At 44.1% G+C, this 25,805-nt stretch overlaps 1 protein-coding gene across 1 annotated transcript in view; it reads left to right on the top strand.

The window, feature by feature from the left end:
• The window catches only part of ankmy2a (ankyrin repeat and MYND domain containing 2a), an 80,881-nt gene that overhangs the window by 47,641 nt on the left and 7,435 nt on the right, over nt 1–25,805 (top strand). Inside the window, exons 3-5 of the mRNA XM_070881007.1 lie at nt 10,071–10,209; nt 18,193–18,291; nt 22,847–23,007. Of these exons, the coding sequence (XP_070737108.1) occupies nt 10,071–10,209; nt 18,193–18,291; nt 22,847–23,007 (399 nt within the window). The remainder of the gene's footprint in view (nt 1–10,070; nt 10,210–18,192; nt 18,292–22,846; nt 23,008–25,805) is intronic.

Consider the following 25,805-nt stretch of genomic DNA (forward strand, 5'->3'; position numbering starts at 1 on the left):
GGGTGTCATGGTTCATCAGTCATTGAAAGTTGGCATACAGGTGCAGCAGGCGGTAAAGGCAGCAAATGGTATGTTGGCCTTCATAGCTAGGGCATGTGAGTATAGAAGCAGGGAGGTCTTACTGCAGTTGTACAGGGCCTTGGTGAGGCCTCACCTGGAATGTTGTGTTCAATTTTGGTCTCCTAATCTGAGGAAGGACGTTCTTGCTATTGAGGGAGTGCAGCGAAGGTTCACCAGACTGATTCCCGGGATGGCCGGACTGACATGAGGAGAGACTGGATCAACTGGGCCTTTATACATTGGCATTTAGAAGGATGAGAGGGCATCTCATAGAAACATACAAGATTCTGACGGGACGGGACAGGTTAGATGTCGGTAGATTGTTCCCGATGTTGGGGAAGTTCAGAACCAAGGGACACAGTCTTAGGATAAGGGGTAGGCCATTTAGGACTGAGGTGAGGAGAAACTTCTTCACTCAGAGTCGTTAACCTGTGGAATTCCCTGTCGCAGAGCGTTGTTGATGCCAGTTCATTGGATATATTCAAGAGGGTGTTAGATATGGCCTTTACGGCTAAAGAGATCAAGGGGTATGGAGAGAAAGCATTAAAGGGATACTGAGCGAATGATCAGCCATGATCAGCCATGATCTTATCGAATGGTGGTGCAAGCTCGAAGGGCCGAATGGCCTACTCCTGCACCTATTTTCTATGTTTCTATAACTAAAACCGCCTATTCTCTGTAATGTTGCCCGTCTCTGCCTTTGCCTCTGCTCATCTGCTGCTGAATCCCTCATCCATGCCTTTGTTACCTCTAGACTTGACTACTCCTGGCTAGCCTCCCACATTCTACTTTATATAGACTTAAGGTCATCTAAAACTCAGCAGCCCATGTCCTAACTCACACCGAGACCCGCTGGTCCATTACCCCTGTGGGTTAAGCAACACCTCGATATTCAAAATTCTCATCCTTGTTTACAAATCCCTCCATGGCCTCACCCCTACCTATCTCTGTAATCTCCTTCAGCTTCACAACCCCCTGAGATGTCTGCTCCTCAAATTCTGCCCTCGTGAGCATCCCTGATTATAACTGCTCAACCATTGGTGGCCGTGCCTTCAGCTGCCCATGGCCCTAAGCTCTGGAATTCCCTCCCTAAACCTCTCTGCCTCTCTTCCTCTCGTTCCTCTTTTAAGACGCTCCTTAAAAACCTACCTTTTTGGTCATCTGCCGTAATTTCTTCTCATGTAGCCTTAAAACACTGCTGTGAAGCACCTTGGGATGTTTTACTACGTTAAAGGCGCTATATAAATACAAGTTGTTATTGTTGTTTCCCTACCACAAGGAAGGAATCACCCTTCTCCCTGACTGTACAACTGCTCCATACCACCTGGAATAAAAATAGAAACCGTAGTCATCCCAACAACCTCTTCTTTGTCCCACTCCATCATTCTTCACTTGTTTTTCCTGTTCTGCCATTACTGCATGGCACAATGGAGCACCCTGTTACCAACCTCTGCAAGGCAGACTATAGAGGCAACTGGACTGCTGCTACCATCTCAGATGTGGCACAACAGTAGCATCATCATCTCATAGACAGTCCCTCGGAATCGAGGAAGACTTGTTTCCACTCCCTAAGTGAGTTCTTTGATGGCTGAACAGTCTGATACGGGAGCCACAGACACTGTTACAGGTGGGACAGACATTCGTCGGGGGAAGGGGTTGGTTGCACTGGTTTGCCGTGCGCTCCTTCCACTGCCTGCCCTGACCACTTCGTGCTCCTTGCATTGAGACTCGAAGAGCTCAACGCCCTCCCGGATGGACTTTCTCCACCTCGGGTGGTCTGCGGCCAGGGTCTCCCAGGTGTCAGTGCTGATGTCGCACTTTACCAGGGAGGCTTTGAGGGTGTCCTTATAACATTTCCGCTGTCCTCCTTTGGCTCGTTTACCATGAAGGAGCTCCGCATAAAGCATTTGCTTAGGGAGTCTCGTATCTGGCATGCGTACTATGTGGCTTGCCCAGCGAAGCTGATCGAGTGTGGTCAGTGCTTCAATATTGGGATGTTAGCCTGGTCGAGGACACTGATGTTGGTGCACCTGTCCTCCCAGGAGATTTGCAGGATCTTGCAGAGACATCGTTGGTGATATATCTCCAGCAACTTGGGGTGCCTTCTGTACATCGTCTATGCCTCAGATCCATATGGGAGGGCGGGTATTACTATAGCCCTGTAGACCATGAGTTTGGTGGTAGATTTGAGGGCCTGATGTTCAAACACTCTTTTCCGCAGGTGGCTGAAGGCTGCGCTGGTGCACTGGAGCCGATTCTGAATCTCCGCATCACTGTCTGCCTTTGTTGATAAGAGGCTCCCGAGATATGGGAAATGGTCCACGTTGTCCAGGGCTGCGCCGTGGATGTTGATGACTGGAGGACAGTGCTGTGCGGCGGTGACAGGCTAGTGGAGGACCTTTGTCTTACGGATGTTAAGCGTAAGGCCCATGCTTTCATATGCCTCAGTGAATACATTGACTATATCCTGGAGTTCAGCCTCTGAAAGTGCACAGACGCAGGCATCGTCCGCATACTGCAGCTCAACGACAGAGGTTGGAGTGATCTTGGACCTGGACTGGAGGCGGTGTAGGTTAAACAGCTTCCCACTGGTTCTGTAGTTTAATTCCACTCCAGCGGGGAGCTTGTTGATTGTGAGATGGAGCACGGCGGCGAGGAAGATTGAGAAGAGGGTTGGGGCGATGACACAGCCCTGTTTGACCCCGGTCCGGACATTGATTGGGTCTGTAATGGATTCGTTGGTAAGGATCATGGCCTGCATGTCATCGTGAAGCAGGCGAAGGATGTTGACAAACTTTTGGGGGCATCCAAAACTGAGGAGGACGCTCCATAGACCCTCCCAGTTGACAGTGTCAAAGGCCTTTGTAAGATCGAAAAAGGCCATGTATAAGGGCTGGCGCTGCTCTCCGCATTTTTCCTGCAACTGGCTCGCTGCAAAGATCATGTCTGTTGTGCCCCGTCGGGGACAAAATCTGCATTGTGATTCCGGGAGGAGCTCCTCGGTCACAGGGAGAAGACGATTGAGGAGAACTCGAGCGACAACTTTCCCAGTGGCAGAAAGCAGAGAGATTCCCCTGTAGTTGCCGCAGTCGGACTTGTCCCCCCTTTTAAAAATGATCACAATCACTGCATCTCTGGGATCTCCCGGCATGCTCTCGTTCACAAGGCACAACAGCACGCACTCATTCACAAGGAATGGAACCATTAAATGAAAAAAGATCCCCAAGATGCAATTTACTATTCCTGCGATGCATACATTAATTCAAAAACTTACCATTCTTCATCACACAATGCCCAGATCATAAATCCACAGCATCATTTGCAAAAAAAAATCCTTCTAGCTCCCCTATGGAGCTTTAACTGTCCCTTCTCCCTCTTAATGTTGTTGGTGCCTTTAAGGTCCAGGATGCACCCAGGCTCTTACAAGGGCCTCTGTCTCTGGCCTGAGGCCATGTGTGTGTGTCTGTTTATCTACTTGTGCCTTGTGTGCACTCTAATATTTAAATTGTGCCTGACCAGGGGTATTAAAAAAACCAACTTGTTTTGAGTTTTTTTCTTTGTTTTTGTTTTTTTAAATTGAAGCTCTCGCAAAGTTCATTTTATATTCTAATATTTAACAAAAATGTCATGTTCATAATGAAAAATAATGAAACGTAACTATAGTGCCAAGAACCATTTACAGGAACTGCAAACTCAACTGTCATATTTATGCTGAGACCCAGGGATATAATCCAGACTCGTATAGATTCAGGAGATTTTTATTGTTTACATTGGTTTCCCATTTTGGAGCGGTCCCCTTTTCCACAGACAATTTTAATTTAACGTTTAAAATATTATTAGGTATGTTCTGATGTCAGCGTAGGCCACTTGATAACATTTGGGAAAGATGAAGCCACTAGCAGATTAATTTTAGTAGCTTAGGCTTCCGACAGGCTGCAGTGAGAAAATGAGATTTGAATGGGAGTAAAAGCGAAACACACTGATTACATTTAGCGATACACGAGGATTATTGCAGTGTTTTGTTTTGGTTCTTTCTGTTGAATATTACTCAATCGTGGATGCCAGTGAATAGGTAAGCTTATATTTATTATAATAATGGTAATATTTATAGTTATGGGTTTATTCCGTGAATTGAGAAATTTACCTTTATCCAATGCTCAAAAACGTATGAGTAATACAAAAGAAAACAACGTAAATTTCTAACTTTTCTGGACGCAGTCACTGCATTATAATTGGCGTTCTTTAGCGACTAAAGTAAGAACAGGAAGTCATCCATTATCATCATCCATCATAGGCAGTCCCTCGGAATCGAGGAAGACTTGCTTCCACTCCTGAAGTGAGTTCTTTGGTGGCTGAACAGTCCAATATGAGAACCACAGTCTCTGTCACAGGTGGGACAGATAGTCGTTGAGGGAAGGGGTGGGTGGGACTGGTTTGCTGCACGCTCTTTCCGCTGCCTGTGCTTGATTTCTGCATGTTCTCGGCGTTGAGACTCGAGGTGCTCAGCGCCCTCTCGGATGCACTTTCACCACTTAGGGCGATCTTGGGCCAGGGACTCCCAGGTGTCAGTGGGAATGTCGTACTTTATCAGGGGGGCTTTGAGGGTGTCCTTGTAACATATTTCCGATGCTCACCTTTGGTTTGTTTGCCGTGAAGGAGCTCAGAGTAGAGCACTTGCTTTGGGAATCTTGTGTCTGGCATATGAGCTATGTGGCCTGCCCAGCAGAGCTGATCAAGTGTGGTCAGTGCTTCAATGCTGGGAATGTTGGCCTGGATCAGGACGCTGATGTTGGTGCCCCTGTCCTCCCAGGGGATTTGTAGGATCTTGCGGAGACATCGTTGATGATGTTTCTCCAGCGACTTGAGGTGTCTACTGTACATGGTCCATGTCTCTGAGCCATACAGGAAGGCGGGTATTACTACAGCCCTGTAGCCTATGAGCTTGGTGGCAGTTTTGAGGGTCTGGTCTTCAAACACTCTTTTCCTCAGGCGGCCGAAGGCTGCACTGGAGGCGGTGTTGGATCTCGTCGTCAATGCCTTGTTGATAGGAGGCTCCCGAGATATGGGAAATGGTCCACGGTGTCCAGGGCCGCATCGTGGATCTTGATGACTGGGGGACGCTGCTGTGCGGTGAGGACAGGCTGGTGGAGGACCTTTGTCTTACGGATGTTTAGCATAAGGCCCATACTTTCGTACGCCTCAGTAAATACGCCGACTATGTCCTGGAGTTCAGCCTCTGTGCGTAGATGCCCACGTACTGTAGCTCGACGACGGAGATTGGGGTGGTCTCGGACCTGGCCTTGAGATGGCGCAGGTTGAACAAGTTCCCACTGGTTCTGTAGTTTAGTTGCACTCCAGCGGGGAGCTTGTTGACTTGTGAGGTAGGGAGTATGATTGTGATGGTAGGATTGATACATACACAAAGATTGTGGTGATGTTGCATACAAAGTGCAATTAGTACAAAATTTGGTATCGTCCTTCTCTCTGTGCCTGCTATCATCAGAACATGGTTCTCTGTTGGAGTGTTCAAGGTAAGAAGATTGTTAGGTAATGGTGAATCTATGAATGCCCAGGATTAATACTCAAATCCTAGAGATTGATGAATATTTGATCATTATTTTAAGATGGTTTGGCATGTAATTAAAAGTTCACTGTATTAAAGTACAAAGGTGGATGGTGTTCTTGCTGACAGAGCCATTCATGGCGGGATGGGGGCACAGTTTCTGAAATTAAGTACCTGATGCCTCAGTTGTTCAAGCAGTATTAATAAACGTTTCCAGTTAATCAAATTACAGTATTTAGGTTTAAAAAAAGTCCAATGTTCAGGTCCGGATCCAATCAGCCATGATCTTATTGAATGACGGAGCAGGCTCAAGAGGCCAGATCGCCGCCTCCTCCTAGATCTTATGTTATGTTCTATATTTCTCATCGGAAATTGTTTGTATCTAATACTATTCTCCATGGGGCTCTGTAACTTTTCTCAGCAAGTTGTAGAGTAGTGATGTTAGTGAAAATGTAACCAGTCATTAATGTTGTTCTTAACGATGCACATTTGAAAACAGATTGCAGACTAGCAGATTTTTGTTCAGTTTCACTGGATGTTAAATATATCGGGGTGGCATAGCCTAATTGGCCTCTAAAGGAATCAATCCCATGGACTACAAAAGAGTGCAGAAGGATCCCTTGGCTGATGCTGCCCTGGCTTGTCTGTGCCACTGCTTGCTGATGGCAATTGAAATTTGTTATATCCAAATATCACACTCTGTTTATGGGCTATGGTAATATTGTGATACCAATTTAGAGAGTTGCCTTTTTCAAAACCCATGATCGTAATCTTGTTTTGTTTATGATCTAAAATAACATCTGTTCTGATTAACCAAAAAGGTTGTGGAAGAAACCACGAGACAGGGAAAGGATGTAATTTGGTGCGGGGGGCAGGTGGGGGAGGGGGGCGGTGGCACCATGAGAGATAGTGAGGTATACTTATGAATGTTTTATACTTATGCAGATATTTCACAAAGTAAATTAAATATCCAGATGCATGGGAACACCACCACCTTCAAGTTCCCTCCAAGTCACACACTATCCTGACTTGACGTTCCTTCATCGTCGCTGGATCAAAATTGTGGAACTGCCTACCTCACAGCACTGGGAATACCTTCATCACATGGACTGCCGTGGTTCAAGAAGGTGGCTCACCAACATCCTTCTCTAGGATAACTAGGGATGAGGAATAAATCCCATGAATGAATAAAAAATTTAAAAATGAAGCACTGCAATATAAGGATAGCAGCGCTATAACATGAAATACACAATTTTTCTTTAAGCGTGCAAACAAAACAAGGTTTTAATCTGCAGCCTAAAATGATTCAATAGCAACTGTAACCATAAAACCAGTGTTTACTTCTCAATTAGACTTTTTAGCCTTAAAGGGACAGCCATCTACACTTTCACAGAAGAATAATGCATAATATAATGTTTGCATTTGTTAAAAAATCCATAATAACAGTATATGTCCACATATGTCAGCTGTGGCTCAGTGGGTAGCACACTCGCCTCTGAATCAGAAGGTTGTGGGTTCAAGTCCCACTCTAGGGACTTGAGCACATAAATCGAGGCTGACACTCCAGTGCAATGCTGAGGGAGTCCTGCACTGTCAGGGGTGCCATCTTTAGGATGAGACGTTAAACCGAGGCGCTCTCTGCTCTCTCAGGTGGACGTAAAAGATCCCTTGGCACTATTTCGAAGAAGAGCAGGGGAGTTATCCCTGTGTCCTGGACAATATTTATCCCTCAATCAACATAACAAAAAGTGATTATCTGGTCATTATCACATTGCTGTTTGTGGGAGCTTGCTGTGTGCAAATTGGCTGCCGTGTTTCCTACGTTACAACAGTGACTACACTTCGAAAGTACTTAATTAGTTGTAAAGCTCTTTTGAGACGTCGGTGATTGTGAAAGTTGCTATATAAATGCAAGTCATTTTTTGTGTTTACAGTCACTGTCCTAATTGTTGCTAAGTAAACAGAGCATAAGGTGAATCCGAGTTTAATTGTTTGAGGGAACTTTGCAGGATGAGGTCAGTCAGAATTTATTTGCTTTCCAGATGTAGGTCAGAGCCCAAGATTACATTTCTGGGTTTCTTTGTCTTTTTTAAGTGTGTTTGCCAAAGAAGCATTCCACCTCAAAGTTTGCCGATAATTGAGTGTGACAAATAAATGGAATAACCTTGTTTTATAATTCTGACATGACTGATGCGAAATGCGTACACACATACCGTTTGGTAATTTTGGTAAATCGGATTTGTTTTGACACATTCTGTTAAAGTGTAGATGTGTGTCCCTTTAACATGACAGAATCAAAATCAGTAAACACTAGTTTGCATTCATTTAAAGGTTAATTGCTATTCAGTTGCTTTGGGCTGGAAATCTGAAATTGGGATTTGTTTGTCCTAAAAGAAATGCAAACATTTGTGCAACATGTTGTGCTCTATAGTGTGTGTTTGTTGATTCAAAATTACTGCTTTTTGTTATTTTTGAAGTGTGACAAATTAGTATTAGACAGTGCTTGCCATTAAAACTGCGATGGGTATCTGAAGTGTGACAGACAGGAAGTTCACACAATGTTTATAAAGGTACCAGTAAATCTCCTAAGGAACTGTCATGGTAAGTTAGAGGATATGTTATTTTATAAGACGGGAGCACTACCATGTAAAACAGTAAATGTAAGTGTGTGTCTCTCTAAGGCTACAAAGTCTAATTGTGAAGTAAATACTGGATGAGTTAATACCAATGTCAGTTAAGAAACTGCGGCTATCCTAGCTCTTGATATTTTGTGCCCGTAGAGAGTTACTTTGTTGAGCATTGGGGATAGGGGTTGGTGAGTGTGGGAGTACTGGGAGGTAGATACAGAATGGTGCAGAGTGCCATTGAGAAGACACTTTCAAGAGCTGCGTGTGTAACTGAATGGGAAACTGATGTACATTCTTCAAAGTGCTTACTGCTCTTTGCTATCTCAAAAGTTAAGTGAGCATTTTAAAGAATTTAAAGCTAGATCCTGAATCATAAGCAGGAACACAGTGAATGGGAGGACACATCGGCTTGAAGAAGGAGGCAAGAGTAGCATAAGTGAGTGGAGAACAAAATGAGAAAATCATCGTCGCTTGGGGCAGGAGTAGGGAGAGGTGGGGGGGAGGCACAAGGAGACAATGAGGAATGTTATATACAAAGGAAAAGGTCCCCACTGATTTTGCTGGGGAAGCCTCTGTTAGTTAAAGCTGCAAGAGCATCCAGACTAGATTGAAGTTTGCAATTTAAACAATAGAAACTTTTTGAAAGCGGTGAGTAAATTCTTTCGGGAACCTTGTCCCTACCACGCAAGACCCAATTAACAGTCGTGACCAAGAGTATGGCTTTTGCAGGGCAGTGTAAATTCCCGGGATATAATGGTATCAGGAAGCAGCAGTCAATTGTCAGGCCACAGGAGTGGGTTGGATGTGGTGACACCATTGAGCGACTGGCCCGGTATTAGTATGCCAGAGTCAAGTGATGCCGTAGAACGCACAGCTATCTGTCTTGGACTTGTAACTAGGAGCATTCATTTGGGAATAAGTATTGTATGTAGATGAACTTCATAGATTTATGTAAAAGATATATAGTAATTGTGCAACACCAAAGTGTATGTATATATGTGTGTGTATATATATAGATGAAAGCTTTTCAAACCATCATTGCACTAAATTAATATATGATCTAAGAAGCACTGCTAGAGAATTAATCAGCATTTCTGTTTACACTAATACAAAAGCAAAATACTGCGGATGCTAGAATCTGGGAGGGGGGGGTGGAGGGAGCCAAAGATTGGCAGTGGCTACGCTTTGAAATTGTTGAACTTTAATTCTCCACTCTATTCCCACTTTGAGCGTCCTCTGTCTCCTACACTGTTTGACAGAATCAGTTGTTTAGTTGAAACTGCACATGGAGAAAAACATATCAGTGCTTTACAAGGGGAAAATGAATACCAAACAGGAAGTGAAGGTGAAGAGACTAGAGGCTTTTGAACAAGAGAGGTAGAAGTCACAGTGGTTCTGCAAGAGGATTCCAGTGGGATGTGGTGACAGAAAATTGGTCTCTAATAGTGAAGCAGAGAGAGTAGGAATTGAGCAGTAACCTAGATTTGTGGAACAAAACACGAGGGCTGAGATTTATGACTGGAGAAGATTTCAAGGAAGAAAGAGTAAGGACAAGGATCTCTTATCAATTTGCCTGGACCCAGGGAGCCTGTGGCATTGGTGAGCTTGGGGAAGGGGTTATGGATCTTTTCACCTGAGCTTTCCCCCACAATCGTGCCGCTTAGCTGGAGTTTGTGTAGCGTGATGGTGGAAAGACCAATGAGAGCATTTGAAAAAAGGATCCAAAAATGTATGAATTCTGTTCTTGTTTTGTGCATAACTGGTCTTTTACTTAATTAAAACATTCATAATTGAGTAGTTTGTTTCATTCCCTTTTGCAGCATGGAATGACTCCTTTGATGCATGCGGCATATAAAGGAAAAGCTGAGATGTGCAAGCTGCTTCTGCAACATGGTGCAGATGTGAATTGCAATGAACATGAGCATGGTTATACAGCTCTTATGTTTGCTGGACTTTCAGGTAAGTTGTAAAGTGTCTGGGAAATGGGTTGAGCTCTCAACTTGCAATAATTGGTAAATTGTGGTAAGTGGTGTATAGGATATAGGTTATATAAACAGGGTTTTGATAATATCGCACTAATTTTATAGTAAGAATTGAATATAAATATTATTTCCTCCTCCATGCATAGTATAAGTAGTACTGGCTGAATAATGGAATCAGCACAAAGGAACTTCCGTTGCTATAAAGAATCTGAGTGGTGATGGACACGATGGTGGATGAGCCACTTGAGGTTGTCATCTCAACCCTACCAACAAAGAGGGTGGTGTGTGTCATTTGAGCCAAACAGCTCTACTAACCATAATCTATTCACATTCTGTTATGCAAACTTGTTGTGTAGCTGTTGCCTCTGGGTGTGTGGTGGCTTGAGGTTCAACTGACTTCTGGCTGTTGTGCTTGGTCCTTGCCACTTGTTCAACATTTGTGAGATGATCCTGTGTATGGAAGTGTATCACGACAATTCATCTGGATTCTGTTCTTTTTGGTTACTCTGGAAAACTGATTTTATCCGGTCCCTTTTCTCAGGGTTACCTTTATCCTTTAGAAGTCGCAATTCATCCTTCACCTGAAGATGTACTTGTTTGGGATGTAGATGAAGCTTCTGTGAATATAGAAATTGTGAACTTTTGTCTTTACATAGAGCAAGGGATTGAGTGGAAACGACAGACACAATCTGCTTTACACTACAGGTAATTGTACTACTGCACATAGAAACATAGAAAATAGGTGCAGGAGTAGGCCATTCGGCCCTTCTAGCCTGCACCGCCATTCATGGCTGAACATGCAACTTCAGTACCCCATTCCTGCTTTCTCGCCATACCCCTTGATCCCCCTAGTAGTAAGGACTACATCTAACTCCTTTTTGAATATATTTAGTGAATTGGCCTCAACAACTTTCTGTGGTAGAGAATTCCACAGTTTCACCACTCTCTGGGTAAAGAAGTTTCTCCATCTTGGTCCTAAATGGCTTACCCCTTATCCTTAGACTGTGACCCCTGGTTCTGGACTTCCCCAACATTGGGAACATTCTTCCTGCATCTAACCTATCTAAACCCGTCAGAATTTTAAATGTTTCTATGAGGTCCCCTCTCATTCTTCTGAACTCCAGTGAATACAAGTCCAGTTGATCCAGTCTTGATATGTCAGTCCCGCCATCCCGGGAATCAGTCTGGTGAACCTTCGCTGCACTCCCTCAATAGCAAGAATGTCCTTCCTCAAGTTAGGAGACCAAAACTGTACACAATACTCCAGGTGTGGCCTCACCAAGGCCCTGTACAACTGTAGTAACACCTCCCTGCCCCTATTCTCAAATCCCCTCGCTATGAAGGCCAACATGCCATTTGCTTTCTTAACCGCCTGCTGTACCTGCATGCCAACCTTTAATGACTGATCTGTCACCATTCAGATAATAGTCTGTCTCTCTGTTTTTACCACCAAAGTGGATAACCTCACATTTGTCCACCTTATACTTCATCTGCCATGCATTTGCCCACTCATCTAACCTATCCAAGTCACTCTGCAGCCTCATAGCATCCTCCTCGCAGCTCACACTGCCACCCAACTTAGTGTCATCTGCAAATTTGGAGATACTACATTTAATCCCCTTGTCTAAATCATTAATGTACAGTGTAAACAGCTGGGGCCCCAGCACAGAACCTTGCGGTACCCCACTAGTCACTGCCTGCCATTCTGAAAAGTACCCATTTACTCCTACTCTTTGCTTCCTGTCTGACAACCAGTTCTCAATCCATATCAGCACACTACCCCCAGTTCCATGTGCTTTAACTTTGCATACTAATCTCTTGTGTGGGACCTTGTCGAAAGCCTTCTGAAAGTCCAAATATATCACATCAACTGGTTCTCCCTTGTCCACTCTACTGGAAACATCCTCAAAAAATTCCAGAAGATTTGTCAAGCATGATTTCCCTTTCACAAATCCATGCTGACTTGGACCTATCATGTCACCTCTTTCCAAATGCACTGCTATGACATCCTTAATAATTGATTCCATCATTTTACCCACTACTGATGTCAGGCTGACTGGTCTATAATTCCCTGTTTTCTCTCTCCCTCCTTTTTTTAAAAAGTGGGGTTACATTGGCTACCCTCCACTCGTTAGGAACTAATCCAGAGTCTATGGAATGTTGGAAAATGACTGTCAATGCATCCGCTATTTCCAAGGCCACCTCCTTAAGTACTCTAGGATGCAGTCCATCAGGCCCTGGGGATTTATCGGCCTTCAATCCCATCAATTTCCCCAACACAATTTCCCGACTAATAAGGATTTCCCTCAGTTCCTCCTCCTTACTAGACTCTCTGACCCCTTTTATATCCGGAAGGTTGTTTGTGTCCTCCTTAGTGAATACCGAACCAAAGTACTTGTTCAATTGGTCTGCCATTTCTTTGTTCCCCGTTATGACTTCCCCTGATTCTGACTGCAGGGGACCTACGTTTTTCTTCACTAACCTTTTTCTCTTTACATATCTATAGAAACTTTTGCAGTCCATCTTAATGTTCCCTGCAAGATTCCTCTCGTACTCGATTTTCCCTGCCCTAATTAAACCCTTTGTCCTCCTCTGCTGAGTTCTAAATTTCTCCCAGTCCCCAGGTTCACTGCTATTTCTAGCCAATTTGTATGCCACTTTCTTGGCTTTAATAATATCCCTGATTTCCCTTGATAGCCACGGTTGAGCCACCTTCCCTTTTTTATTTTTACTCCAGACAGGGATGTACAATTGTTGTAGTTCATCCATGCGGTCTCTAAATATCTGCCATTGCCCATCCACAGTCAACCCCTTAAGTATCACTCGCCAATCTATCCTAGCTAATTCACGCCTCATATCTTCTTTAAGTTCTGGACCATGGTCTCTGAATTAACTGTTTCATTCTCCATCCTAATGTAGAATTCCACCATATTATGGTCATTCTTCCCCAAGGGGCCTCGCACAACGAGATTGCTAATTAATCCTCTCTCATTACACAACACCTGTCTAAGATGGCCTCCCCCCTAGTTGGTTCCTCGACATATTGGTCTAGAAAACCATCCCTTATGCACTCCAGGAAATCCTCCTCCACCGTATTGCTTCCAGTATGGTTAGCCCAATCTATATGCATATTAAAGTCACCCATGATAACTGCTGCACCTTTATTGCATGCACCCCTAATTTCCTGTTTGATACCCTCCCCAACATCACTACTACTGTTTGGAGGTCCGTACACAACTCCCACTAACGTTTTTTGCCCTTTGGTGTTCTGCAGCTCTACCCATATAGATTCCACATCATCCAAGCTAATGTCCTTCCTAACTATTGCATTAATCTCCTCTTTAACCAGCAATGCTACACCACCTCCTTTTCCTTTATTCTATCCTTCCTGAAAGTTGAATACCCATGGATGTTGAGTTCCCAGCTCTGATCATCCTGGAGCCACGTCTCTGTAATCCCAATCACATCATATTTGTTAACGTCTATTTGCACAGTGCGTAACTGAGGCATGGCATTTAACAAATGGATGCAACTATTTGTACTAACTGAATGGCAGCCGTTTCTCTGATGTGCCCTCCATGATCACATGACCTATTGATGATTGGTCCCCTTGGAGGATAAGCCACACCCTGAAGTTTCTCTGGAATGAGTAAATGGAACCGCCAGCCTAACTTTGCACATTGTAATGTGATCCATTTTGACTTCAGAAGTCAGAGAGGACACCTCTCTCCTCCAGCCAAAGTCCCTTACCCCAGTGCAAGTGCTGCCTCCCCCAGTCGGTCCCTTACCCAAGCGCATGACCTTACCCCCCCCCCCCCCCATCATGGATGGGACATTGTGTGCAGATTGTTAAAAGGATTATTGAGTATGAAGTGAATAGTGACAGTGTCATGGCTTCTGGATTTCATCCATTCCAACGATGTCCCTTGTAACACACGCACCGAGCTTTCTGAGAAATCAGGTGTGGGTGTAAAAGGGGTTAGAAGAACGTGATCTATCTTCGCTGAGTTCCCTCTCTCCCTTCCGATCCCCCCCACCCCATCTCTCTCCTCTCCTGTGTCTCTCTCTCTCTTTCCCCCCCCCCCCCCCGCCCCCTGGCCGGGGCCCAGTTTGAAGCTCTGAGTTCGGTGGCGCATTTGGAGACTCGCGGCTCAGCAGGTGGCTCGGGACCAGGTCGGAGGCTTGCGGCACAGCATGAGGCTCGTGGCTCGGGAATGAACGTGTTCAGGGCCCAACTTCTGGTTTTGGGCGTTGGGAGGATGCATGTGCAGAAAATTGTTCGTACAAATTTTGCGCACGCGAGGGGGGATGGGAAAGAGTCGGGATGTGCAGAAAGCAGTTAATACAAATAGCTACTCTTTAACAAATACACTCAACATTTTGCATTCTCTACAAAGATGTTCATTCCATAATTCCTCCGCTTCAAGTAATCAGAAAATTGAGCGATTGTGGCAACTCTGGCTCTGGATTCATCCATTACTGTCAAGTATGATCATCAGAGCCTTGGTTGAGTGAATATTTTTTGATAAAGGCATTAATGTAATATTATGAAGTTCTTTTGTCAGTGACCCACCTCAGAACCAACTAAAATTATCTCCACCTTGTGTTGAATTTGTCTGAATCACTGGTTTCAGATCTCATCCAGGAAGGAAAATCTAATTTCCCCTAACAAGTTGCTCTGTTGCTGCATTAGATTGTGGTACTTTTGTTAGCCGTATGTATCATTTCATTAGTAGACCTGGACAAAGGAATCTGCAATGTAACAAAAAAAACTGTATGTTAATTTAATCATCAAAAAAGGACAGTGGAGCTGCACATTGAAGCACCAGTACAAACCACCACAGAGTTGGAAGAACCATCATCCACTCGATTCAGATTTCAACCTTTAACATGGAATAATAGAAATTTACAGCACAGAAGGAGGCCATCGTGTCCGTGCCGGCAGACCAAGAGCTATCCAGCCTAATCCCACTTTCCAGCTCTTGGTCCGTAGCCCTGTAGGTTACGGCACTTTAAGTGCACATCCAAGTATCTTTTTTAAATGTGGTGAGGGTTTCTGCCTCTACCACCCTTTCAGGCAGTGAGTTGAAGACCCCCATCATCCTCTGGGTGAAGAAATTTCCCTCATATCTCCTCTAAGCCTCCCCCCAGTTACTTTAAATCTATGCCCCCTGGTTGTTGACCTCCTCTGCCAAGGGAAACAGGTCCTTCCTATCCACTCTATCCAGACCCCTCATAATTTTATACACCTCATCAGGTCTCCCCTCAGCTTCCTCTGTTCCAAAGAAAACAGACCCAGCATCTCCAATCTTTCCTCATAGCCAAAGTTCTCCAGTCCAGGCAACATTCTTGTAAATCTCCTCTGCACCTTTTCCAGTGCAATCACATCTTTCCTGTAATGTGATGACCAGAACTGCACACAGTACTGCAGCTGCGGTCTAACCAGTGTTTTATACAGTTCAAGCATAACCTCCTTGCCTCGACTAATAAAGGCAATAATTCCATATGCCTTCTTAACCACCTTATCTACCTGGCCTGCTACCTTCAGGGATCTGTGGACCTGCACTCCAAGGTCCATTTGTTCCTCTATACTTTTCAGTGTCGTACCATTTAATTGGGGCTGAAATTCCAGTTGGAGGCTTCTCGCGGGCAATTGCCTCCAACCTGAAACATTTCTACGAATTTACGTGATCTGGGAGGAGCCTGCGATTCTGGTGGGGAGGCTTTCTCTTCCCGCGGTGCGAAGCGTTCTCCAGTCCTCGAGGTTCCCAAGCAGAAGATGCAGTCACGTGTGACTGCTCAGCCAATCGGGTACAGTATTCAACAGCTTTCTCATTAATAGCAATGAGAACTCCGTATCTACGAGTTCTCATTGCTATTAACGAGAGGAGAAAAACAAAAGACACTAAACACCAAAATAAAAAACACACCTCACATAATTAAAATTAATTGAAATTAAAGTTAATAAATATCATAGAGAAAAAAAAATTCCGAGTTTTTGAAAAGTTTTTTTAATTATGGTTAAAAATAAATGTAACATTGTGGGCAGGGTTTTTAAAAATAATGTTTTTTTAATTTAATTTTATATTTTTGTATGTTTTCAAACTCTTACTTCTGTAAAACTAGGCTATGCGCCTGCTTTTATCAGGCTCAAGAATTTTGAGGACATTTGCTGGGCAAGATATGGGTAAATACTGCAGTCTTGCCCTTACAAATGTCCTCGCACCCGATGTGTTGGATCTGTTAAGCTCCAACTTGACAGATCAGAAGTGTCAATTTTCAGCGCATGAGCATTGTGCGCTGAAAACCGTTTTTTGCGATGCCTTCCCGGGTCCGTAGACACTCAGTACGGACCGGGGAGGCCAGAATTTCCAGGCCATTGTGTATTCCCTTGCCTTGTTAGACCTCCCCAAATGCATTACCTCACACTTCTCTGGATTGAATTCAATTTGCCACTGTTCTGCCCACTTGACCAGTACATTGATATCTTCCAGCAGTCCACAGCTTTCTTCTTCATTATCAACAACACAGCCTATTTTAGTGTCATCTGCAAACTTCTTACCACTCCCAGCATTTAAGTACAAGTCATTGATATATACCACAAAAAGCAAGGGACCCAGCACTGATCCCTGTGGAACCCCATTCGATACAGCCTTCCAGTCACAAAAACACCCATCAAGCATTACCCTTCGCTTCCTGCCTCCAAACCAATTTTGGATCCAACTTGCCACTTTGCCCTGGATCCTGTGGACTATTACTTTTGTGACCAGTCTGCCATGTGGGACCTTATCAAAAGCTTTGCTAAAATCCATATACACTACATCATATGCAGAACATCATTCTACAGAAAAAATAAAAAATATAACCAGAATAACGAAACTACTATTGTGCATTTCCTGTTGTCTAGCCAAAGAGGGCAATGTCTGACAATAGACCATTCACTTATCTCTTCAGAAATAGGAACAGGAGCAGGTCATTGAGCTCCTCAAACCTGTTCTACCATTCAATCAGATCATGGCTGATCTATCGATCGCAGTCTTGATAATTTCAGTTGCCTTGCATCGACAACCTTTTTGGGGCAGTGTGTTCCTGATTTCACTCCGAAATGGCCAAGCTCTGATAAGTTTGTTTCCCGTTGTTCTGGATTTCCCCCACCAGAGGAAATCGTTTCTCTGTATCTACCCTATCAAATCTCTATCATTTTAAACACCTTAATTAGATCACCCCTCAACCGTCTAATCTTGAGGGGATAAAAGCCAAGTTTATACAGCCTGTCCCTTTAAACCCTGATATTTTGGTGAATCTGCAATATGCTTCCTCCAAGTCCAATATATCCTTCCTGAGGTTTGGTGTTCAGAACTGAACACAGTATTCCAGAAGGCCCTGTTTAGCTGAAGCATCAGTTTTGCATTCCGACCTCCTTGAGGTAAAGATTAATATTTAATTAGCCTTTTTGTACCTGTGCCCTAGCATTTAGTTATTTGTGTACATCAACATCCAAATCCCTTTTCTCCTCCACAGTTCTTAGTCTACAGTTCCATCTACACAACTTTCTGTGCCTCCTAATTTTGTGTCATATGAAAACTTGGATATACATCTTCATCCAAGTTATTGGGATTTTTGTTGAAAAGTTGAGGCCCAATACAGATCCGTGGCGAAGAACACTTATCCCATCCTGTCGATCAGACAATATTCCTGTTATCCCTATTCTTTGTCTCCTACTTATCAACCCATGTCACCAGGTTATCAACAATTCTGTGCGCTTGTATTTTTGCTAATAATCATGTGCTATATAGAGATGGTAGCTAGTAACAGCAAGAAAATAATTGGGAATAAATTAAGACCTTCATGCAAAGTTAAATGCCCTTCGCAAGTAAAACTTGATTAAGACTAAATAGAATGTAGGTTTTTTTTTTGTAAAAGACATTTCATTAAAGGAGTGTGTTTTATGTTACTACAGGTAGTAAAGAGATAACCAGGATGATGTTGGAAGCTGGAGCTGAAACCGATGTTGTAAACTCAGTTGGACGAACTGCAGCACAGATGGCTGCCTTTGTCGGTAAGTTGTTGGAAAGCACAAGTGTACATACAGAATATATTTGCAGAATATTCCTGTCCAGCCCTAATCTACCAAGATTTAAAAGAAATGCTGACATGAGTGTGAATACTTGTAAACAATGGGTGGAAGTTAATATTAAAGTTATTTACATCAATTGTGGAAATAGCTGGGTTACTATTGTGGTTTAAAGGCTGGTTAGATGTTTTCTTTTGTAGAATATTCTAGAAAATTCTGAATGCTATAACAAGAGCATTGTGTGTGTTACCAATGAATGTTTTTAAACGTGACTAAATACTGGATAGTCCCCACTCAATACTGCAGATACTAAGTATATTCCCCACCAAAACTAATTATTTTGAGTCTCAATGACTTTTACTGGAGGATGTCTTTAAGCTGAAATTGCTTGAATTATTAGCAATACAATCAAGTCACTTTGTTTTGAAACCTTGCAGAATAAACCCGTTTCTCCCCTTTTGTGAATCTGTAGCAGTGAGTTGCCATTGCAATACCACAAGATATAGATAATAGTAAGACCTAATTTCTAAACATACCTATTTTCCTGGAAATGTTGCCAATTGGCAAATGAAAAGGCTTTTTAAAATACCCTCCTTAATCTCATTGTCCAAGTATTGCTAGGTTATGAAAATTCATGATTTGGGTGAAATGTGACCTCCCACCTCTCCGATGCGTTGGGCCTTATGTAGGCCGCTGACGTCCCCGGACTCCCTGCTGCTCGCACTCTCGCCTCTCCGACGCGTTGGGCCTTTTGTAGGCCTCCGACATCCCCGGACTCCCTGCTGCTCGCACTCCCGCCTCTCCGATGCGTTGGGCCTTTTGTAGGCCGCTGACGTCCCCAGACTCCCTGCTGCTCGCACTCTCGCCTCTCTGACGCGTTGGGCCTTTTATAGGCCTCCGACTTCCCCGGACTCCCTGCTGCTCGCACTCCCGCCTCTCCGACGCGTTGAGACTCCAGGATGGTATGTTACCTCCCTGGTGCAAGGGTGAAGGATGTCTCCGAGCGGGTGCAGAACATTCTGAAAAGGGAGGGGGAACAGCAGTTTTCGTGGTGCACATAGGTACCAACGATATAGGTAAAAAAACGGGATGAGGTCCTACGAGATGAATTTAGGGAGCTAGGAGCTAAATTAAAAAGTAGAACCTCAAAAGTAGTAATCTCAGGATTGCTACCAGTGCCACGTGCTAGACAGAGTAGGAATCGCAGGATAGCTCAGATAAATACGAGGCTTGAGAAGTGGTGCAAAAGGGAGGGATTCAAATTCCTGGGACATTGGAACCGGTTCTGCGGGAACGGGGGACCAGTACAAACCGGATGGTCTGCACCTGGGCAGGACCTGAACCAATGTCCTAGGGGGAGTGTTTGCTAGTGTTGTTGGGGAGGAGTTAAACTAATACTGCAGGGGGATGGGAACCTATGCAGGGAGACGGGGATGTAGAATGGGGGCAGAAGCAAAAGATAGAAAGGAGAATAGTAAAAGTGGAGGGCAGAGAAACCCAAGGCAAAAAACAAAAAGGGCCACATTACAGCAAAATTCTAAAGGGACAAAGTGTGTTAAAAAGACAAGCCTGAAGGCTCTGTGCCTCAATGCGAGGAGTATTCGGAATAAGGTGGACGAATTAACTGCGCAGATAGCAGTTAACGGATATGATGTAATTGGCATCACGCAGACATGGCTCCAGGGTGACCAAGGCTGGGAACGCAACATCCAGGGGTATTCAACATTTAGGAAGGATAGGCAGAGAGGTAAAGGAGATGGGGTGGCGTTGCTGGGATAAAGAGGAAATTAATGCAATAGTAAGGAGGGACATTAGCCTGGATGATGTGGAATCGGTATGGGTGGAGCTGCGGAATACCAAAGGGCAGAAAACACTAGTGGGAGTTGTGTACAGACCACCAAACAGTAGTAGTGAGGTTGGGGACAGCATCAATCAAGAAATTAGGGATGTGTGTAATAAAGGTACAGCAGTTATCATGGGCGACTTTAATCTACATATTGATTGGGCTAACCAAACTGGTAGTAATGCAGTGGAGGAGGATTTCCTGGAGTGTATTAGGGATGGTTTTCTCGACCAATATGTTGAGGAACCAACTAGAGAGCTGGCCATCCTAGACTGGGTGATGTGTAATGAGAAAGGACTAATTAGCAATCGTGGGAAAGAGTGACCATAATATGGTAGAATTCCTTATTAAGATGGAGAGTAACACAGTTAATTCGTAGGGTCCTGAACTTAAGGAAAGGTAACTTTGACGGTATGAGGCGTGAATTGGCTAGAATAGACTGGCAAAGGATACTTAAAGGGTTGACGGTGGATAAGCAATGGCAAACATTTAAAGATCACATGGATGAACTTCAGCAATTGTACATCCCTGTCTGGAGTAAAAATAAAACTGGGAAGGTGTCTCAACCGTTGCTAACAAGGGAAATTAAGGATAGTGTTAAAACCAAGGAAGAGGCATATAAATTGGTAGAAAAAGTAACAAACTTGAGGACTGGGAGAAATTTAGAATTTAACAGAGGAGGACTAAGGGTTTAATTAAGAGGGGGAAAATAGATTACGAGAGGAAGCTAAAAACTGACTGCAAAAGCTTCTATAAATATGTGAAGAGAAAAAATTAGTGAAGACAAATGTAGGTCCCCGGCAGTCGGATTCAGGTGAATTTATAATGGGGAACAAAGAAATGGCAGACCAATTGAACAAATACTTTGGTTCTGTCTTCACGAAGGAAGACACGAATAACCTTCTGAATCTACTAGGGGACAGTGGGTCTAGAGAGGAGGAGGAACTGAAGGATATCATTATTAGGCGGGAAATTGTGTTAGGGAAATTGATGGGATTGAAGGCCGATAAATCCCCGGGGCCTGATAGTCTGCATCCCAGAATACTTAAGGAAGTGGCCCTAGAAATAGTGGATGCATTGGTGATCATTTTCCAACAGTCTATCGACTCTGGATCAGTTCCTATGGACTGGAGGGTAGCTAATGTAACACCACTTTTTAAAAAGGGAGGGAGAGAGAAAGCAGGTAATTATAGACCGGTTAGCCTGACATCAGTGGTGGGGAAAATGTTGGAATCAATCATTAAGGATGAAATAGCAGTGCATTTGGAAAGCAGTGACAGGATCGGTCCAAGTCAGCATGGATTTATGAAAGGGAAATCATGCTTGACAAATCTTCTGGAATTTTTTGAGGATGTAACGAGCAGAGTGGACAAGGAATGTGGTGTATTTGGACTTTCAAAAGGCTTTTGACAAGAGATTGGTGTGCAAAGTCAAAGCGCACAGTATTGGCGGTAATGTACTGACGTGGATAGAGAACTGGTTGGCAGACAAGAAGCAGAGAGTCGGGATAAACGGATCCATTTCAGAATGCCAGGCAGTGACTAGTGGAGTGCTACAGGGCTCAGTGCTGGGACCCCACCTCTTTACACTATACATTAACGATTTGGATGAAGAAATTGAGTGTAATATCTCCAAGTTTACAGATGACACTAAACTGGGTGGCGGTATGAGTTGTGAGGGGGATGCTAAGAGGCTGCAGGGTGACTTGGGCAGTTAGGTGAGTGGGCAAATGCATGGCAGATGCAGTATAATGTGGATAAATGTGAGGTTATCCATTTTGGGGGCAAAAACACGAAGGCAGAATATTATCTGAATGGCGGCAGACTAGGAAAAGGGGTGGTGCAACGAGACCTGGGGTGTCGTGGTTCATCAGTCATTGAAGGTTGGCATGCAGGTACAACAGGCGGTGAAGAAGGCAAATGGTATGTTGGCCTTCATAGCTGGGGGATTTGAGTATAGGAGCAGGGAGGTCTTACTGCAGTTGTACAGGGCCTTAGTGAGGCCTCACCTGGAATATTGTGTTCAGTTCTGGTCTCCTAATCTGAGGAAGGACGTTCTTGCTATTGAGGGAGTGCAGCGGAGGTTCACCAGACTAATTCCAGGGATGGATGGACTGTCATATGAGGAGAGACTGAATCAACTGGGCCTTTATTCTCTGGAGTTTAGAAGGATGAAAGGGGATCTCATAGAAACGTATAAGATTCTGACGGGACTGGACAGGTTAGATGCGGGAAGAATGTTCCCGATGTTGGGGAAGTCCAGAACCAGGGGACATAGTCTTAGAATAAGGAGTAGGCCATTTAGGACTGAGATGAGGAGAAACTTCTTCACTCAGAGAGTTGTTAATCTGTGGAATTCCCTGCTGCAGAGAGTTGCTGATGCCAGTTCATTGGATATATTCAAGAGGGAGTTAGATATGGCCCTTACGGCTAAGGGGATCAAGGGGTATGGAGAGAAAGCAGGAAAGGGGTACTGAGGGAATGATCAGCCATGATCTTATTGAATGGCGGTGCAGGCTCGAATGGCCTACTCCTGCACCTATTTTCTATGTTTCTATGACACTCATTGTGGATTCTACAAATTGTGTGCTCTAAAAGTTGATGGTGCAAATGGCATAAATTCCATTTCTCGCAGTAAAACTTTTTGTGTTGATTTTTTTAGTGAAAAGTGTTAATTGAATATTTTTTCTCTTTTTAGGCCAGCATGACTGTGTAACAATTATCAACAATTTCTTTTCCCGTGAAAAATTGGACTGCTACACAAAACCACAAGGCCTTGACAAAGAACCCAAGCTTCCAGTCAAATTAGCAGGACCCTTGCATAAAATCATCGTAACAACAAACCTACACCCAGTTGCGGTTAGATATCTTTGTTCATGATCCATATGATAATTAGACCATGCTTCAGGTTTTACTTTCGTACTTATTTTCCTTTTGTTTTCTTATCTTTCTTTCCTCTTTGCCCCCTTTAAAATTCTCCTGATTGCATATAATTTCCAAGCTGGAAGGGTGGTGAATTAACTTGATTCCAGTATGACTTTTAATCCTTTTTTTAAGTAATGGCCCGGAATTTGCAGTCCCGATGACTGCATACGCTCAGTGTAAGCCTTCAGAAAGGCCCCGCAAGTTCTGGGTTTCTGCATGCGCTGCATACGCGAATCTATCAAAAGATACGTCTAGACGGATCATACAAACCATCTAGAAATTCACTTTCATTGGCGCAGAGTTGGGCTATTTGCCCAGCAGATGCCCAAGAAACTCTTACGCCTGGTAAAAGCAGGTAAAAATGAGAACATCTATTTTTATTGCAGTTGTCTAAATTGTTTAATTATTTTAGGATTCCATTCAGGTTTATGGGGATTCTATTTGTAAATGGAATCCTCCTTTCTGATTGGACGACTTGGCCCATGTGATCCAAGGGATGCTTCCGAATCGCCTGTACCCCTGGGATCTGTGGGCCTTATTGCAAATGTATGCCTAGAGGCCTGAGTCCCGAACTCTACATAGCTGTGGACTCAGGAGGTAAGTTCGGAAATATTTCGTGGGTCGGAGGCGTAATCCAGTGATACGCCTCTAACCACATATATAGAGCCAATCTTTCTTCCCTACCTCTGCTTGGCTCCTCCTATACAGCATGGCTGTGATTTGGCATATGCCATTGAGGAATTATAGGGCCAGTTTTAGGCCTATTTCATGACATAGCACTGGATCACTTGACCTTTTTGTCCTGCTTTAGAGGTTTTCATTGGCTATTCCTAAATTTCTGTTGCATCATTTTACTTTAAAAAAAATATTCAACAAAGATTTTTGAATTACTAGGAAGTAATGCTTGTGATTTTTAAAAACATTATATGGAATATTGGTGCAAGCTCCATCTTGTATCGTATCATATAAATATTTGTTAAATCTGTTTATCTGAAACTATTAGTAAACCACTGTATCGGAATTTTAAATATGGAGCTATGTCTGATTTTGACAATTCCTGTGTCTTGGTATATGGGCCTGGGTGTAAGTAATCTACGTCTGGAGTGGACATTGACATTCGAAGAGAATGACCCAGCTTTATGACATAGCCTATAGACAGACTCCATCAGGTCATAATTGTTTGATTACTGTGAATACTATATGCAAGTTTGCCACTGCAGGAAGGGCATAAAGGTATTATCTGTTTTGGATGACCCATTAGGAGGTATCTGACTGGAGATGTGGCTGTTATCTCAAGATTAACTACTGTGACAAGAAAGGCCTGCTTTGATTGTGAGAGGAAAGTTTTCTGGGGGCGGCGAGAGCCAGGAGAGAGACCGGGGCTTTCATTTCAAAGGAAATGAGGGATTTCACTGAACAGGAGATGATTTCTTGAGTTTACTCACTGCCCCTGTATTTCCATCTCCGAGTGGAGCTATTATAGAGCTGAGAAGCACATGTTCGGTTCATCCAAGATTCAGTTTTTTTTTAAACTTGAAACAGAACTGAGAACACACATACTTTGCAATTTTGCTTTCAGAAAATGAAGCAAAGTGTGCTGTGTTGATGTTTATCTGCTGATTAAGCTTGCTCTTATGTAAATTTCCATCTTGCAATAAATGTGATTTGTAGCTTTAGCTTGAGCTATTTGATCCATCACCAAGGTGTATTTCCACCTATTGAAGTGATCAGGAGATATGGGGTCAAGTTTCAGACCGTGCCTAGAACGGCGCAGCTCCGCGAGCCACGCCTGATTTCCGCTCCTAAAACTTACCTCGGTATTCTCCCCGCTGCTGGAACGTTCCAGGCACTTGGCGCAGCGCAGCGCAAGCTGTGGGGTGCGGAGCCAGGTCCCGGCGCTGAAAACAGTGCCGGGACCTCGGCACAAGAGTGTGCACACATGTGCAGTAACTCCAGGCCCCCGAGGGGCCTGAAGCACGCCGCGGCTGGCCGAATGGGCTCACTGGGGCGGCGAAGATCAGACTGGACCTCTCTCCTTTTCAGCTTCTGCTCTGGCTCCCATCCCCCCTCCTGCTCCTGGTCCGGCTCTCTCCCACCTCCACCAGCTCCTGCTCCCACTCCCTCCACGTCTTCGGCGGGGCCCACCCGCCCGGCACTTTGCTGGGGGCGGCCCCCGCCTGAAGTCTTCAGTCTGGCTTCTCGCGGCTGGGCCCGTTCAGCCTCCCCCCATTCCCTCCCTCTCCTCTTCCCCCCCCCCTCCCTCTCCTTTCCCCTCCCCCCCCCTTTCCTCCCCCTCTCCCTACCTCTCCTTTCCCCTCCCCCCCCTTTCCTCCCCCTCTCCCTCCCCTTTCCTCCCACTCTCCCTCCAGCCCTCGCTGTCAGAAACACAGACACTGACAGACAGAGGCAGAGAGAGAGACACTGGGGGGGCCCCGTCCCAGCACGCTGTTGGAGGACTCCCGGTGCTGCAGTCGGTGAGTAGAAACTTAATTTTTTATTTATTGATTTTTTAAATATTTTTAATTTTTTAATTTTTTTTATTTATTGATTTATTTATCATTTATTATTGATGATGGCTCTTTATTTGTAAAAGTGATGTGTTTCATGTTTGTAAATTTTTTTTTTTTTTTCCTCCTATTTCTCTTCCTTACGCCTGATTTCTAAGTGAAGGCAAGGTTTTTCTGAGCATACAAAAATCTACACTTATTCCATTCTAAGTTAGTTTGGAGTAA

This window comes from Pristiophorus japonicus, chromosome 5, assembly GCF_044704955.1.
Source record: "Pristiophorus japonicus isolate sPriJap1 chromosome 5, sPriJap1.hap1, whole genome shotgun sequence".
NCBI classification, from domain to species: Eukaryota; Metazoa; Chordata; class Chondrichthyes; family Pristiophoridae; genus Pristiophorus; species Pristiophorus japonicus.